The sequence below is a fragment of the Lygodium microphyllum genome, chromosome 3, assembly GCF_053477565.2.
Source record: "Lygodium microphyllum isolate KBCC chromosome 3, Lygodium_microphyllum_v1.1.10, whole genome shotgun sequence".
Classification (NCBI taxonomy): Eukaryota; Viridiplantae; Streptophyta; class Polypodiopsida; order Schizaeales; family Lygodiaceae; genus Lygodium; species Lygodium microphyllum.
The window spans coordinates 21,799,003-21,818,104 of record NC_141137.1 but is presented as its reverse complement, the minus strand read 5'-3'; the positions used below and the strand labels follow the sequence as shown (position 1 = coordinate 21,818,104).

General features: G+C 38.4%; 1 protein-coding gene across 5 annotated transcripts in view; it reads left to right on the top strand.

Annotated features, from left to right (window-relative positions):
• The window catches only part of LOC148038142 (wall-associated receptor kinase 1-like), a 52,650-nt gene extending 34,592 nt beyond the window's left edge, over window positions 1-18,058 (top strand). For 2 of the 5 annotated variants that reach the window (XM_087669439.1, XM_087669423.1), the window contains one exon: window positions 15,643-18,052. In XM_087669439.1, the coding sequence (XP_087525565.1) occupies window positions 15,643-16,838 (1,196 nt within the window). In that variant the 3' untranslated portion in view covers window positions 16,839-18,052. Of the gene's footprint in view, window positions 1-15,642 lie in introns of all 5 variants that reach the window. The other 3 variants (XM_087669453.1, XM_087669445.1, XM_087669433.1) reach the window with 3 other exon arrangements.
• Window positions 18,059-19,102: the final 1,044 nt, after the last annotated feature.

The following is a 19,102-nucleotide window of genomic DNA, read 5'->3' as shown; positions in this document are numbered from 1 at the left end:
AACATGTATTCTATGATCTATCATTTAATGATTTATGGTTTTTGTTATTTAAAAAATCATCTTAATTTTTTTTCGTACTAATATCGTACCGTATCTTATAAAATCATAAGGTACCAATTAGTACCGTTTTTTATTGTACCGTACCGTATCGTATCTTTTGTACCTGACAACTATGCATCTACCAAAGGAGAGGTTTGGAGCACCAGAAATGTTAGGTGTTGCTTTTCAAGGAATGGAGTCTTAAGTTACTTCCATTCTTAGGAAACTACGAATTGAGATAGGAGATCATGTAGATCATGAGAGTTTTGTCATGGGAGATCTTGGTCATTGTGATGTTGTATTAGGAATACTTTGGCATAGAAGAATAGATCTAACCATTGATTGGAATCAAAATAAGTTTAGATTTCCTTTCAAGGTAAAAATGTATCTTTTGATGTGGGAGTGGAAGGAAACTCTATCCCCATATTATCCAATGTACAAATTTGTTAAGCAATGAAAAAGTCTATTTTCTTGTACTTGATTTTTGTCAAAGATTCTAACAAAGAGTCTAGAGTTCAAAAGTCCATCTTAGATATGAACAAGGACCGAATGAGTTTCTTAAAGGAGTATGGAGATTGTTTTGCAGACACTTTTACCTGACAAGTTATCACCAAAGAGGCAAGAAGATTATCACATCGATCTCATTCCTAGGAGCTTACCTCTAAATAGGCCACCTATTGTGTGAGTCCAACACAACAAGAGGAGATCATGAAGCAAGTGAATGAGCTCTTGGAGAAGGGTCTAATAAGATGCAGTTCCTCACCTTTTTGCTCTCAAATCCTCTTAGTGCAGAAGAGAGAGGAGAGGGATCATGGTGCATGTGTGTGGACTACAGGGCCCTCAACAAGATTATAATTTGGAATAGGTTTCCATTCCAAGAATTGATGATATCTTGGATAGATTGGACGGATCCATAGTATTCAGCCGGATCGACATGAAGAGTGGCTACCATCAGATAAGGATTGCTTCTCAAGATATTCATAAAACAACATTCAAGGCAACTTTTGGTTTGTATGAGTTTCTTGTGCTACCATTTGGTCTCACCAATGCTCTTGCAACCTTTAATAGAATGATAGAAAGAATCTTTAGTGCACATCGAAAGTTTACGTGCACTTTCTTTGATGATATTTTGGTTGATTTAAAAGATAAAAAAGAGCATAAACAATACTTGAAAGTAGTGCTTTAAGAACTCCACAAACACATACTTTATGTGAATGGCAAAAATAGTGAATTTTTCTTAGAAGAGATTCACTACTTGGGCCATATTGTATCCAAAGATGGGATTCCGATGTATTCAGAAAAAGTCAAGGATATTGTAGAATTACCAGAATTGACTAGTGTTTATGAAGTTCAAAGTTTCTTGGGATTATACTCTTATTATAGGAGATTCATTGGTTTGTAGTGGATGCTAGAACATTGAATGATTTAACCAAGAAAATAGTGGATTTCTGATGGACCAAACTAGAGAAGGAAGCTTTTGAGGCTCTAAAGTTCTATATTAGCAAAGGATCAATTTTAATTATACCTAATTTATTGAAACCTTTCTTTGTGGAATGTGATGCTTCAAGAGACTACATCGGTGTAGTCTTAAACCAAGAAGGGCATGCAATTGCTTATGCAAGTAGAAGGTTGCAAAATGTAGATAAGAATACTACTATCTATAAAAAGGAATTAATAGCCATAATTCAAGTGTTAAAGATTGGAGACACTATCTTTTAGATGGAGAATTTTTCATGAAGATGGACCATGATAGTTTGAGTCATTTTCTCAACTAACCAAAGATTTTTGAAAAGTTCGATGTGCCAATTAATTTAACTTTCAAATACTATATATTTCTGGGAAGCAAAACAAGGTAGCTAATACCTTGCCAAGAAGACCTTAGATTCATGCAGTGTCCATGATTCATCGTATAGATTTTACTAATATAAGAGACATATATGCTTCTGATGAAGATTTTAAAATCATCTAGAAGAGTTTACAACAAAACTTCTACATTATCAAAGATAGATTTCTTTTGATGGAGAATAAGCTATGTGTTACTAAAGATCTCAGGCCTAATGTAATGGAAGAATGTCATGTAACTCATTACATGGCTCATCGTGGTATATTGGCCATAACCAAGACACTTGAAATGTATTTTTATTTGCCAATTCTTTGATAAGACATTAAATAATTTATCAAATAATGTATTATGTGTCAAAAGATTAAGTTTGATTGTTAAAAGTCTATAGGGCTTTTGCAACCATTATCAATTCTAAGCCAACCTTGGGAAAGTATTGCTATGGATTTTGATTTTAACTTGCCAAAATCAGCAAATGAAAATGATGGTATATGGACTATTATTGACAGGTTTAGGAAATAGGCTCATTTTATTCCAGTTAAAAAGACTATCAAGTCTTAACGTATGGTTAGAATATTTATTCAACAAATCTTTAAGTATCATGGGTTGCCACAATCTATCATAGGTGATAGAGATCCACAAACCATTAGTCTCTTTTGGCAAGTTTTTTTTGAAAATATGGGTACAAAGCTTATCTTTTTTTCTTTTTATCATCCTCAAATAGATAGTCAAAGTAAAATAGCCAATCTCACAATATTGGATATTGTAAAGTGTTATTGTCATGAAGTAAACCAACAATGGGAAAAGTATTTGCCTTTGGTAAAATATACCTATAATAACATTGTTCATACTTTTATAGGTAAAGCACCGTTTGACATCATATATGGAAAACGACTCTTATTACCTATTCTCAAAACCAAGGAGGAGATATTTAATACTGATGAGTTTGCGCGTGATATGGATATAGCTTTCACTCAAGTTAGATGAGCTATCCAAAGATCTTAAGAAAAACAAAAGAAAGCAAGAGATAAGCATCAAAGACAATTGATTTTACAAGGAGATTGGGTGTGGCTGAAATGTGACAAAGCTTGTGTAAGAGACTCTAACAAGTCTTCATTCCAAGTCACTAAGCTCACAGTAAGAAATTACAGGCCATTTCAAGTCATTGAAAAGATTAATGATGTTTGTTATAGGTTACAAGTTTCAAAGCATTGGAGAATTTATAATGCTTTTTATATTCAGCTTTTGAAGCTTTCTGAAGAGCCTCTACCATTGGAACCTCTAATAGAGGATCCACTTAAAGTAAATGAATAGGATGAAATATTTTAACCAAAGAAAATAGTCTTTCATATGATTAGAAAACGAGGAAGAAACATTTCTATAAAATTTCTTTTGAAATTTAAAAATTGCTCTCATTTAGATTCTAAATGGATTCTAGAAGAGCATTTTAAAGACTATCCAAAAATACTTATAGCTTATGAAGAAGCTGTAGGATTAAAAATACTTCAAACAATGTCTTGAGGACAAGACGGATTTCAAGAGGGAGGGATGTAACAAACCTTTTATATATCAATTGTTACTAAGACATATTGACTCAATGATTCCGAATTAATTTGCTGCTCATGTACATTGAAAGGAAATTTGTATTATTTAAGTGTTTCAAAATATGATTAAATGTCCATATTTCTATTTAAGGGTGGCCAATTATTGAAACGCCCTATAATTATACTTGGATTATCATTGATGAGATGCCCAAGAGAAATTAAAAGTTTAGTCGGGTGGTTGGATTGACTAAAAAGCTCAGATGACTAAAGACTTTTATACTCAGATAGTCACACTAACTAGAAGCCCATATAGTGAGTGATCTTAGAAAGTGAAACTAGATGCTCATGATTGAAGAAACAAACCATGGACCGGTGAGCCTATATAATGAGCTCTCTAAAAGCTAAATTTGGTGACTCCTAAAATTTAGGAGTACTATTTTTGGAAGGCTTTGAAATTTCACAAAGAACAATTTTGTCTTCAGTAGCTATCTCAAATTCTTAATTGTTTGAGAGATTTTTAGAGTAGAAGGTTTGGAAGCTTCTCTCTCTAGAAAAGTGACGTGTGGCATTTAGAAGAGAATGTGTCATTTTGAAGAGACACCTATATATTAGAGATTTCTCTCCTTATTTGAAACAAGCTCTCATAATGAAATTTCAGTCGCATGCTTTGTACTCTCCTATCCATCGCTCATCCAAGAAGCACTTTCTATTTAGCTTGATCTAATCCAAGCACTAAGGAAGAGAATCAACTTGTTGCTCGGAGATCGCAGTAATTAGAGTTTCAAAAACTCTAATTTTCAAAATTGAAGCAAATCAGCCTTTTTTATGTATGGTTTAGGCACTTGGTGCCTATGGTTTTGTTTCAATAAATTCCTATAAAGGGGAACGAGCCGGTTCCCCTCTCAATGTGGTGTCAACTCCTCTCTCTCTCTCTTCTAATTTTCATGGTGATAATTGATCAAGTTGGTCAAGTTCAAGGTATTGTCATTCCCATGTTCTTTCCCCCGCTTACAAACCATTAAGTTTATATAAATGCTTGATATCTATCGGTCAACCATGATCCAGATTGCATCTTTGATTCATATAGGGTAATCCTACTACAAAATCCATAGAAATACTACTCTACTTTTTATTGGAAATTTGAAAAGGGTATAATATTCTTGCTTGTTTGTGCCATTCAGTTTTATTAAGGTAACATAGGAGGCACTAATGTATGTAAGACTCAACGAAAGTTTGTTGAGAAATTAAGTCATTTAGTACATTTTTGCTCCTTTATTTCTATTTTTGGTTTCCATTTACAGCCCCAAAAAGCCTTTTTGCACGCCTCCCGAGAGATTAGGGCACCACCTGAGAGACTTCAATGGGTGACACTCAAGACTGTTTGTGCCTATATATATGACACAGGCTCCATCCATTCACCCATTCCACATTCATTCCTTCTGATGTTCTATCATTCTCTTCCATCTCTCCATTGCTACTCACACCCCACCCTAAGGACATTTTAGTTTGTGGTCTCCATCTTCGCTTGCACTAAGTGGCCTGCCTTCTATACCTTCTAGGCTGCTTTTTGGGGTGCAAACATTCTCTCCACAAGGTGGCATTATCCATCACTTGGCGATTGGACTTCTTGTGTTGGTGCCAGAGCCTTTTTGCTGGTGGTGGCAGCCTCCACATGCTCCAAACATTTGTGTTTGACAGATTGTGGTCTCTATAGGCTGTGTTTATCTGTCTGGAGGTTGCTCCATCATTAGGCGACTATCCCCATCACTAGGTGCCATCATCCTTAGCTATGTTTTGCAGTCTCGGCCTACCCCATTATCGGATCTACCTCCAACAGGCAGTTGCTATTTCATCTAGGCTGCATTTTGCAATTTGTGGCTCATCTGGGATCATATTCCCTCATTTGGCAGGCTGCTTTGTGATTTCTCTTTCTCTGAAGTTCTCATCCATAGTTGGTGATCTTCTTCCTCGATTTTGATCGCACTAGAGGATTGTGTTTTGCTCCCTCAACAATTGTCCTTGATTTTCAGCATTATCTTCTATACCCTATTGCTTGGAGGACTGTGTTTTGCTTTCTCTATACTACAGATTGCCTTTAGATGTTGTTACCTAATCAAACTGGATAGTGCAATCATCTTCAAAGCTTCGGCTCCGTTGTATCAACTTGATTCACTTAGCATGATTTAGTAAATCATCATCATCATCATCATCTTCTTCTTTGTGTTTTTTTTTTTTTTTTTTGGTTTATTCTTTTTTTGAGTGTTTGCCTTAAACTTTGTGTTTCTCCCCACAAACCCTATTGTCTCCCTGATATGATATGAGTGCATACTGTTATGTTACACTATTTCGATATAATATTATAGCATACATGTTATTAAGACGTGGTATCAGAGCTGAGGAGTTGAGAGAGCTCAAGATCCTCTTTATCAGAGAAGGCAAAGATAGGTTGTGAATTCGGCATGACCTTCACTTTATCACCTATTTCCGTTGCATCATTGGGAGATACCTTTATCTTTTTCTCCCTCCTATCCTCTCTTTATAAGATTACCACTTTGGTGCTATGGTCTCTACATAGATAGAGGGACCAACTATTGGGTGCATCTCTTGCAGTAAAAATGGTAATTTCACCAAAGATTATTGTCATCAATCTTTGCTTCCTATCTCACTGGTGTATAGGCATCTTTCCCTCAGCACTCATGCCACCTCACCTTTTTGGGTCACATAGATTATTCTACATCGGCCCTTAGGTTTTTATGCTCTAGGCCACAAGATGCGTACAATGCATACTAAGTCCTTATAGCAAAAGGAGGTTCTCAGATCTCATCTGATGATATGACCTCTTGGAGACCACCGCAATGCACTACAGAGGTTTCCCCCATCAAATTTTGGGTGCGGTGCTTTCTTGGTCATTGGTTCTATAGTCTGCTCCATTGAGAGACAGTGGTTGTGGGTATTGTCTCGTCAATCCACTCCTTTGAGAGACAAAGGCTACTCAACTCCTTCCTCTTCTTTGGCTTTGCAGTCTGCCACAATGAGAGACAGTGACTGTTGTCTACCCCTACCTCCCTAGGAGCTATTCATTTTCTTACCTCCCTTGTCTTGCTCCATGGACAACGATTCCAATGTGGGCATCAAGGAGATTCTGTGTGATACGCTTCCCTCCACTCCCTCTTCTACTGAGGTTTGAGAAGCTACTTTGGGGGACTATCTAGTCTCTATTCCATATGAGCCCAAGATACCTATGTTTTGCAAATTATTGGCCCATCTGGGGTCAGATTCTCTCATTTGGCAGGCCGCCCTGTGATTCCTCATCCTCTGAAGTTCTCATCTATAGCTGGTAATCTTCTTCCTTGACTTCAATGTCACTACAGGATTTTGTTCTGCTCCCTTGATAGTTGTCCTTCATTTTCAACATTATCTTCTATACCCTACTACCTAGAGGATTGTGTATCGTACCCTCTATAGTGCAAATTCCCTTCAGGTGTTGCCGTCTGATCCGAGTGGAAAATATGGTTATCTTTAGAGCTTCAGCTTCATTGTATCAGCTTGATTGACTTAGCATGATTTAGTAATTCATCATCATCATCATCATCATCTTTTGTATTTTTCTTTGGGTTTCTTCTTATCCCAATGTTTGTTGCACACTTTGTGTTTTTCCCTACAAATCTTGCTGTCTCTCTCATATGGTATGAGTGCATACCATCTTTTCACACTATTTTGACATGGTATCATACTATACCTATTATTTTGACAAAATCTTCATATGTGGCCAATAGAAATATTGAGAAATCAGGGCTAAAGTCTAGAGTATGCTAGGGTGTCCCATACTCGGCTTGTCATGAGACTCATATCAAATCTTTTTCTAGATATCCTCATAATCCGGTACACATACTTTGTCTTGTCTAAATACTATTCAATTATCAATGGAATACTTTTTTACCATCTTTCTCTAAGTGGCCAGCTTTCGGGCGTTTGGACCACCAAAGCTTGTTGGATTACTAGGTCCATCCTTAATTAATTGCTAGATCCTACCAAAGTGAGGATCACTTTGGCAATGCCCCTTGAGAGAGATGGAAATTAGTCAAAATTTTAGAGAAAGACAAGGCATTGACTTAAAGGATCCAACTAAAGGCATTGACAACCATATTAGTTGGGTCCTTGCGGTAATGGATCTCAAAATCAAACTCTTGCATGAGCTTCTCTCATCTTGCCTTACGGCCATAGAGATCGGGCTAATTACAGGGGTATTTTAATGAATGGTAGTTAGTCCAAATAATATATTAGTCATTGTAAATGATGATGCTAAATTTTAAGCATATGGATAGTCACAAATAATTCATTTTCTTGAGTGGTGTAATGTGTTTGGGCATCGATGAACTTATGGCTCTCGAATATGATAAACGAGCCTTCCTAATAAAGAATAGTATCTATAGTACATAGTTGCCATTGTATGTAATACAGATCAGTTCATTCTATACAATCCATACCATATGGATTTGTACACAAAAAGGGGCCAATTTGGGCCACCCCATGTGGCACGTTCTCACATGGCAAAAACACATTCTAATAGTGTGTTTGTGCAATGGTGATGTCTTGTTTGGCTCTTTAGGGGGTGGTGAAGCCTTGGATACTATAGCCCACCCCACCCCCTTTTCCAATTGTGTACTCCTCCCCTAGCCCCTTAGATTTCAGCTAGCTCTCATTGATTGTTTGACCCTTTTGGATCCTCTTTTCTCCCACACTCTTCTCTCATCTACAAAAGATGCTCCTCTCCATTCTTTCACACCAAATCAGCAAGCATTTGCCATTCTCAACTCCCTTTCCTAAGCATCACTTGGATCTTGATTCTTGTCCACTGGTGAAGCTCTCACTCTCTCCTTTTCCTCGCCCCCTCCTTGTTCAAGCATTAATCTCTCAAGATTCAAGCCTCTCCGACCCTCTCTTCGTCACTCTTCTACTTTCAAGTTTTCCCTAACCTCCTTCCTCTCTCACAAGAATCAAGGACTCAAGCCTCTCAATCTCCTTCTCTCCCTGTCCCTCTCCATCAATATCATGGCATGTGAGAAGCATGAGGCCTTCAATTTGCATGCCATCCATGTAAAGGACACAAGAAGTCCAACTCCCACCATTGGACATACAAGTATTGTGGGAAGCACTACACAAGTGTTGTGACCCGACTTCTCCAACATCTTTTGAAGATGAGGAGGCAAGGTGCTCCATGCAATGAAATCCCTCAAAATATCATGAATGAGATTTTTGCCAAGATGAGAGGGGGATCACAAGAGGAGGAGGAAGTGGAAGTGGTGTATGCTAATCAACACTTATACCTACTCATGAGGAAGTATCGAATGTGGGCATATCTTCAACTGATGCGGGTGAGGCCTCCACCATTGGTGTTGTCGACTCTACATCAACATCCGGCTCTGATAGAAGACAAAGAGTGGAAGAGACTCATAGGATACTTAAGAGGCAATTCCGTCTTGCTCAAGCTATTAGTCATGTACTTAGATTGGTTGCCTTTCTTAAAGAAAGACAATGACTTGTGGACATTGAGATTACATAAATGTTGATTGAGTGCAATCTTGCATTCAATGTCTCAAAGCAAGAGCAATGGAAGAAGATGGTAAAAACCATTGCCAATGTGGATTCATGTGAATGATGGATTGGTGTCACCTATAATGATATGAGGATGACAAAGATTGATGAAGAGAAGAAGAGGATTGATAGAGTCCTTGATCCTATTTGGGTCCTAAGAACAAAATATGGTTGCTTTATTCTCACCGACGGATGCAATGATGGTAAGAAATGAGGCAACATCAACATACTCATCTCATGTCTACTCGACATTTACTTTTTGTGGTCAGTAGATACTTGCAAGAGGGGGAGGAAAACGATAGACGCATTCATCTACCGCTACATTCGGCAAGCTATCATTGAGGTATGCAATCTTTTTAAATTTATTTCTTTCATAATTTTGAGTTTTGGATTTAAATTATAATATGATCACAATTCGTGAAGCCTCTCTCTCTCTATCTCTCCCCACCCCAAGCCTCTCTCTCTCTCTCTCTCTCTCTCTCTCTCTCTCTCTCTCTCTCTCTCGATTCTTGAATGATGAATCTTTCGAAGCTCAACTCTCTCTTTTTCTCCCTAAGTATTGTAATTTGTGATTGTAGGTGGGCTTTCTCAAATGTAGTGCAAGTTGTTACCAACAATGCATCCAATTGTGGCACATGGGCCATTTGTTTGAGGCCGAGTTTCCTATGATTGCGTGGACTTCATGTGCAAGTCATTGTTTGGACTTGCTCATGGAGGACATAGGAAAGCTCAAGTGGGTGAAGAGAGCGGTCCAGGAAGCTATATTAGTTGTCACCTTCTTTATGGTGAAGATAAAGGTGCTTGCAATGTATCGCGAGCATAATGCACTTGAGTTGAAGAAGCCTTCTTAAACTCGGTTTGCTTACACGTGGTTGTTGTTATTGGAGTGTCTTTAAGAGGTGCGGTTTGCCCTACGCTAGATAGTGGTGTCCACCCTATGAAATGAGTGGGATGAGGATGAGACAGAGGAGACCAAAGAAATACAACGCTTGTGCCTTGAGGAGCAGTTTTGATAGTCCATGCCATTGTTATTGTTGTGACCCCCTTTCATAAGGTGCTACGTATGAGTGATTACAAGGGGTCCACCATGGGTCTTCTCATTGATAGAGGTGCAGGCTTGCACAATGATCATAGAGATACAACGTGCTCATGTTCTATAAATAGCAGAGAGGACATGGGCATGGGTGCATAAGCCCATCTATGGTTTTACATGATTGGTGTATCTAGCCTATAAGTCACCAGCAGTCATGGATGATAGAGAGCTTTGCTAGACCAGCTTGCATATTTGACTTGTGTCGTCCTTGTGGATGACCATAATGTAGTTCTACACAAATTAGAGAGGGCATGTGACATTTGCTTCTGCCACTTGTTGAACGAGAGAGTCACTTGTGAAGCCTCTCTTTTGGGTAGCAAAATTTTGGATACAAGTTGGAGACTCTTCAACCCTTAGCTGTGAGAGTCTCAGGATTGCTTTTCAGATATCTGTGAGAGAAATTGGAGTGTCTATTCTCTCATTCATAAGAGTATTCGCAATTCGCTTAGTACATGATAGTTAGAGCAGCTAGTTTTTTGCCGCACTAACTAACGTATGCTGAAGGCCATGATGAGTATGGGTAGCCCAAAGCAGATAAACACGTAACCATAAAATTTAAATCATAATTCATAAATTTAAAATGATTAGTCAAGTTTTAATTTGTTGTTTTAAACTTAAAACTTTACAATTTAGTATTTATAATCTTATATGCATTGTGTGGTGAATGTTGATATATTCAAGTTGATATGTGATACTCTTTCGAGTGTACATTAGAAGGTTGATGAGGAGGAGGAGATGATCTTTGTGAAGCTATATAGAGAGCTTATAGTAGTAGATACTCTTGATACTTGCAGTCAGCATGGTCATGGGCGAGGAGTTCGAGTAGATGGTAGTAGGGATGTGGTCATTTGGTGCCTTTCAATATCGAGGAGGGGTGGTTCGAGTGGCTTGTAAACATATGTAAGCAAGACTCTAGTAGCTCTCATCCATGCCTGATGATAACATTTTTCTCTTGCCTACACAACCATTGCCTAGGGAGCCATCATTTGTTGATGATGGTAATCTCATGAGTGAGGATGAGTCTAAGGGTATTCTACAATTTGATGCTGAGAAGTCATCCTTGGACTCTCTTGATGAGCACTTAGATGGTTTTGATGATGATAATAGTGATGCCTCATCATTGGACTCTCGAGTCTCTCTTTTTGTTATCATTGTATCTACTATGATCCATGTATGTAGTATGATATATATTGTTGTATCACATGTATTGCGAGGGCCTAGTATATGTCAATTTTGACTTTTAATCTCATGTATTCATCTTATTTTGTAATGGCATTATTTTCTTTTTAAATGTGTTTTATCGTTTATAGTTTTTTCAAAAATCAAGTAATTTTTTTTTCATAGTAATATCGTATTGTACCTTATGAAATCTTAAGGTACCATTTAGTATTGTATTTTATTGTACCATACTGTATCGTACATTTAGTATTTGATAACTATGTTGTAGCATAATCACTGGCATCCGTATGAACCTTGAAAGGTCTATTCGGATCAATAATATTGGTGCAATAGTAACCGGCCGTTTCAATGTTTGGAAATATTGATCAAGCTTACTAGTCTAAACAGTTGGGGGACTAACACGCTTATTTTTGCTTCAGATACCCTTATGCAAACGTGTCAAGGGGTTACTAATATGAGCATAATTCTTAATGAACTTTTGAAAGGAACCAGTAAAAACCAAAAAAGATATTACTTGCCTTATGGTCCTCAAAATAGGCCAATTGAGCACTACTCAAACCTTTTTAGGATCAATTTGAATGTCATTAACTAAGATGATGTGTATGAGATACAAATGCTCAATGTGAACTATTTACACTTTGATAGTTTTAGAAAGAAGCGTTCTCAACTTAAGAGACATACCATGTGGAGTCGAAGTCTTTACATCGATTGAGAAGAAAGAAAATTGTGAGTAGAGCTGTTGTCAAATAACATTGTAACCGATTGGTCATTGATACTGCCAGTGACCTTTAAAAGGTTGTGCGGACCAAACATAATTTTATATACATCCTTGGTAATTTCTCACATTAACAATGAAGTCCTCTGCTTTGATACCAATGAAACGCCTACCTAGGATCCTCGACTTGTACATGAGACATGGTATAAACCTTATCCACAAGCATAAGAGAAATTGACATTAAGCTCATCTCCCAACCACAGAGCCAAACAACTCACCCTTAAGCCTAGGAGCTAGCAGCAAGCCAGATCACGACCACGTCTTAAGAGGTAGTGTTCCATTTCACTAGCCCTCACTGTTATGAGGACATGTATTTTTAAAACCTCACTTAATATGTATATTAATTTTTAATCACATGGTTAAGTAAATGTTGCACATGTGAGGTCTAACTAGGGTTAGAGTAAATTTATGAGCCCCGGACCAGAGGAAATCACAAGATATCAAAGGAAAAAGTTGCTATAAGTTATGTCGCACAGGTATTTGTGATATTTGGTGTCAGTTGTTGGTCTAGGTCATTCATTTGGCCATAAGTGTCAATTGGTGACACTAGAGAAGTGGCATTTAATGGTATCTAACACCAATGTGATGGTCAAAGATGACCTAGAGATACTTGAAAATGGAACTTGCCTAGCCAATTTAATTATTTGTCAGTCAGATTATTTTTCAGGGCAGCGAAATAATTATTAGATTAATTTTCAGTATATAATGACTAAAAATTAATATTTAATTATGGACAATACTGAAAAAACCATTTGGGAAGGCTGCCACTTGTCAAAAATGCCCATGCAAGATTGAAAAACGTCTTTAGAGGTTAGAGAGGGATTTTTAGTGTATTTAGCTTGCTAGAGAGAGGGAGGAGATGTTGGTGGTTTGATTTGCAGCCATTGGAGGACCTTTTGAGGCAGCCAGGGGTAGGAGAAGACCAATCAACAGCAGTGACTGCATCTACAGGCTGTTGAGACAGGGCAGCAACAGTAAATGACATATTTTCTTCGGTTCTTCGTAAAGAAAGTCTGAATTTCTCTCTCCTCAACATTCTATCACATCTCCCAGCCTTTCTACAGCCTTTCTTTGAAGATTATAGCATTGAGATCACCAGAGGTGGAGAAATTGGAGATTTCTCTGTTGTAAATCCTAATCTACAGTAGAAATTAGGGTTTAGCAGCAGCCTCGAGAAGCTTGCTAGAAATTGGAAGCTCCAAGACTTGGATTCAACAAGAGTTGAGTATGAGATACTATGGGCCCTTCTAAGTATTGGAGAAGATGAACAATGTGGTATATCGGCTGAAATTACCTCCACATTGGCGAATACACAATGTCTTTCATATTAGTCTGTTGAGGCCTTTTCATGGTGATGTGCCAGAGGATATGTTTGCTGAAATTCAGCCCGAGGTTGAGAAGCTGGATGAGATTTTAGTACTCTAGCAAATTTTGGCATACAAGGAAAGAAATGTCAAAGGTAAAGTTTCCAGGAGATACTTGGTGAAATTTTAGAATTATTCACCAATGGATACCAAATGGATGGAAGAGGATGATTTGGCAGACCATCCTCGGTTGATGCAGTTTAACCTAGATGCCTTTGAGTTAGAGTTGACTTTAGTTCGGGCTTCGTCAGGTTTTGCAAAGCAAGGGTCCGGAGTATTGCCTGATGCTCAAGGGGAAGGTAGCACTTCTACTCCTTTAGTTATGGATAGCTCTCATATGTAGTGGATCTTGGATGTATTCAGCATGCATCCAAGGTACTGCGCTGACAATATGTTTGTCGTGAGGTCACTACTTAGTGTACTAGTCACTGTGAGATGTATGCAGATGAGTATGAGTTTCACCTGGGCACTGGAACTATACTTTTGTATAAGCTTATGATCAATTTGGCATGAATTTTTTCCTCTATTTTGAGACAAAATTCTGATCAGTTTAAGCTCAGTTTTTGATTAGTTTGAGAACCGTTTATGGTCACTTTTGGGATCAGTTTTGCATCAGTTTTTGCAATGAGTTTGTGATCAGTTTAGGGTCACATTTGTGGGAGTTTGTGATTAGTTCTCAGATCAGCAAGTGATCAATTTATGATCAGATTATGCTCAATTTTCAATGGTTTACATCGAGTTCCATGGGACAAGAACATATGTTATGATGCCATTGATGTTTTAGCCATGGTTTATACTTGGTTATGCTATGCTATGGTTTGGTTTTGCCAGATGAGTTGAGCTCATGAGAAATAGACATATCACATGATAATCTGGCAATGTTTTTTTTATAAGATTCTTTGTGAGCCTTATAGTATGTTATGATTTGGTTGGTAATTTTCAACATGTGTTGGGCATATGGAATGGTTGAGCAACAGTGGACAATGTTGTGTTAACTATGATGCCTTGTGGAAATTCCAATCCACTATTTTGCTTTTGATGTATTTGGCATGATTGGTTGGTAATTTTCAACATGAGTTGGGCATATGGAATGGTTGAGCAACAGTGGATAATGTTGTGTTAACTATGATGCCTTGTGGAAATTCCAATCCACTATTTTGCTTTTGATGCATTTGGCAGTGCAATCATGGACGATTACAAGGATTTTAAGGGGAAGGGCTGTCTTGAGGACGTATTTTTGAAACCTCACTTAACATGTGGATTAATTTTTAATCACATGGTAAGTAAATGTTGCACATGTGAGGTGTATCTGGGGTTAGAGTGAATTTACGAGCACAGGACTCCAGGAAATCATGGGATGTCAAAGGCAAAAGTTGCTATAAGTTATGTCGCACAGGTACTTGGCCTAGGTCATTCATTTAGCCATAAGTGTCAGTTGGTGACACTAGAGAAGTGGTGTTTAATGGTACCTAACACCAATTTGATGGTCAAAGATGGCATAGAGACACTCGGGAATGGAAGTTGATTACTGATATAACTCTATACAAAAGTGTATTGAATCAGATGAGTTCACTTTTCTATCTAGTTGGCCAATTTTGCTTGCAACGGCTCTATTATGGGTTCCTCCTTTGCTTTCTGTTGTTCCTTCCTTATGCCTTGCAGCTGTTCTTGTAATACTTTAATGCGTTCTTTTTGATCATTTCTTATTTCGTTGTTGCCAGCTCTCTTTGACCGTTTTTCAACTCCTGCAGCAGGTAGGACTCCCATGATGAAGGCCAGGCTGAGACTGTTGCAGCAATGGTCTTCTTTTTCTCCACTTGGACTGCTAAGACCCAGAGGGGAAGTTGTCTGAACAGTTCCCAAGGGATTCTCTGTCTCCCCTTGGGTCTGTCTTATAGTGACCCTACAGGAGACAAAGCAGTTGCAGGATGAGGCAGATGCAGTGAGGGCAGGGGTGGGCCAAGACAGCTGGGCAGAGGCAGGACAGTCAGGGTGGGGCATGACAGTCAAGGCGAGGGTGGGGCAGGTCAGGCACAGGGTGGACAGTGAGGGCAGGGTAGGGGTGCGGACCGGTGTGCTGGGAGTGGGGTAGAGGGCAGAGGGGTGCACACACACACACACACACAGAGAGAGAGAGAGAGAGAGAGAGAGAGAGAGAGAGAGAGAGTGTGTGTGTGTGCACGTGTTAAAAGCTCTTGTCACTTTTATGCAAGGTGTCTTGGGATGTATAGTTTTGGTTACTTCCACGTATATTCTTGCGAGACACTTGTGGAAATTGCATGATTTGAGGTGGAAAAAGGCACTGTTTTTAAAAATGAATGGTGGGTTGAAGTTGCAAGAGTTCATTTGCTCACCATCTACACTAGGCAAGAAAGCACCAAGACTCTTTTCACATGATGAGCTGAAAAAAGCTACTCGTAACTTTGCACCAGAGCTGAAATTGGGTGCAGGGGGTCATGGCACTGTTTATAAGGGTCACCTCAAGGATGGCACTATTGTGGCCATCAAAAGGCCTTTCCAGTACAACCCAGATTCAGTTCATCAGTTCATCAATGAGATCATCATTCTCTCCCAAATCAGTCACAGGAACATTGTTCCACTGCTCGGTTGTTGCTTGGAGACGGAAATACCACTTCTTGTATATGAATATGTGTCCAATGGTACTCTCTATGAACACTTGCATGGCAGTAACAGGGTGGACCTTCATCACTCGGCTTGCATTGATCCTCTGGGTTTAGGATGGGAGAACAGGCTATCAATAGCTATTGAATGTGCAGAAGCATTTGGATATTTGCACTCATCTCTGTCAACTCCAATCTTCCATAGAGACATTAAATCTTCTAACATACTGCTTGATAAGACATTGACCCCCAAGGTCTCTGATTTTGGCCTTTCTCGTTTGGTGCCGACCGATACTCACATGTCGACACTTTTCCAAGGAACCTTAGGATATCTTGATCCAGAGTATTTCAAGACCTCTCGATTTACTGACAAGAGTGACGTTTACAGCTTTGGGGTGCTCTTACTAGAGCTAATTACTGCACTAAAACCCAGCAGTTCAGAGGTTCAAGTGGAGCATGCCACCGCAAATGGGCAATCACCACAACTAGATTTCGTCACCCTTTGCACGAGCAGTATGGAATCAGGAAACTTCTGTAAACTTGTTGATCGTAGAATGAAGGCCGACGAGAACCCCTGTATCATGCTGTCCATATGCTGTGTTGCAAACATGGCAGCTTCCTGTGTACATGTGGAGGGCAGGAACAGGCCTACAATGAAGTCAGTTTACCAGAAATTGCTGATGATTAAGGCTTCAATGCCCCACGATGTGAGCACATGCATGGAGTTGATGGACAAGGATGCCACAAATAACAGTACTGAAACAGCATCATGGCAAACCAACCCTTGATGGAACTTGTACATAGAAAAAGCATCACAATATGTCGTATTTGTGATTTTCTCCTGCGTGAGAGATGGAGCGCATACATCTGCATCGATGGCCTGTGTTCAGATGAGCTTTTTCTGACCAGCGTATACCAGTAAATCGACTTCAGAATCGATATGCACTTTGAAACTACTCGTGGACAGTTAAAAGGTCAAACGGGAGAGATACTCCTCGGTGAACCTCGGAAGTCGCATCATGCAAGGCTTTCCATATTAAGCATATGGTCATTATGATAAGTGCTGTAATCTCAACATAAGCTTAAATTTCTCCCAGCATTATGTATTGATCGACTGCCCAACAACTACTAGTGTTCCTTGCTAGGTCGCTTCCCATAGCAACTTTGTTTCCGTCATTTTTTCCCTTGTCCTCTTACATATTTTTTCTTCTCTCTTTTTCCCTCTCCCCCTCCTATATCTTCTCTCTCTCTCTCTCTCTCTCTCTCTCTCTCTCTCTCTCCACTTTTTTGTTATTTCTTTATTTTTATTTTTTCTCTCGTCTCGTTTTCCTCTCCCCCTCTTCTCTCCTATCTTTTTTCCTCTCTCTCTCTCTCTCTCTCCTTCCTTTCTCTTATCTTTTCCTCTCTAAACTCTTCTATTTTTTCCCTCTTCCCTCTCTATGATTAATAGCAGTTTCTAGTATCTAGTACTATAACAATATAACATTAGCCTTTCTACTTATGATGGTGTTAAAACTTTATCATATGTTTATTGTGTGTGGAAAAGTTAAAAAAAAGTCAAGTAGGGCACAAGTGAGGTGTAACTAAGGTGACAAATGGAAGCTCACAATGTCGTATATCTACCCAAATGGAAAGGTTAGTAGTTATTGTATGAAGAATAAGTGAATATTCAATGAACTTAAAAACATTGCTCCAATGTCAATGCATCCTTTAACGTATCAAATTTCACAATTATAATGCTAGCATTGCTCGTCAAGCATCACGAGGATGTTGTATGGTAAGTCATTCTGTTCAACAATACTGTTTAATATCTACTATAACTAGCATGGTAAGTCATTTTGTTTAACAATACTCTCTAATGTCTACTATAACTAGCATGATGTAGGATTGACCTTTCAACTTCTTACTGTGTTCACACTTTAGCTCAGGGATTACCAAACATTTATTGTTTTAGCCCTTTTGTATATGCGGAGTGAGTGGAGAAGTGAAGAAAAAAGACAGGATTATATCATCCCTTAATTCTTAAGTTTCTCTCTTTTCCATTTTGTGTTGAGTGTTTGCATAACTCCGTATAATTATGTATTAAAGCTTGAGTTGCAAGAGAGGAGCACGAGGAGAACAAGAATCCACCAGCAAATAACAAGGAAAGAAGGCTACTTGAATTGTCTCCATTTTCTCCAATATTATGTATGCACATTCTTGAAGATATGTAATTCAACTAAAGCCATGGTCTCAGATAGAGACACCCTTGTAAGCAATTAAAGCCATGGTCTCAGATAGAGACACCCTTGTAAGCAAGGTGGGTGGAATGAGATTAATCCATTGTCTTAAATAGAGACACCCTTGTTGTAAGCAAGGTGGGTGGAATGAGATTAATCCATTGTCTTAAATAGAGACACCCTTGTTGTAAGCAAGGTGAGTGACAAGGAGATTCATCAATAGCTATTCTATTACCTATGATTATTGTGATGGGAGACCAAGGGTATAAAGAAGAAATGAGGCTATGATAAGGGATCAGAAATATTATACATGCATAAAGTTGATAGTGAGTCGATGTATAATGTTATAAGAGATATGTTCCATTTTCTAACATCCAATGTAATCAAATCTTGATTAAACCCCACTTCCAATCCTTGATCAACCATTTTCCAATAAAAGTATACTTGTTTTGATCCTTTTACATGTCATCTAATCATAGTTTTTTAAAATATCCTTATACATAAGGGCATATTCCCAACATGAGTAATAAAGCCACTAGAGTAAACTAATTTCAATAAACCCAAGTTCCTTACATCTTGCACGTGAATCACTAAAATTGGTTGGTTATGTCTTTTGATTACTTGAATCTTAATTAACTTCATAATTTAGTTGTTGAATCATGCGGTTTTCTAATGGTCAAAATCTATGCAATAGTATTGCATGTAATATGTTCAATTTGTTACTTTGAAAACAAATTCAAGCATCCATTTAGAAGTATCAAGATCTAATCATCAGGTTGTTGGATCTTAATCAACTTGAATGTGTGGGGATGTGCCAAAATAGCCTCTATGAA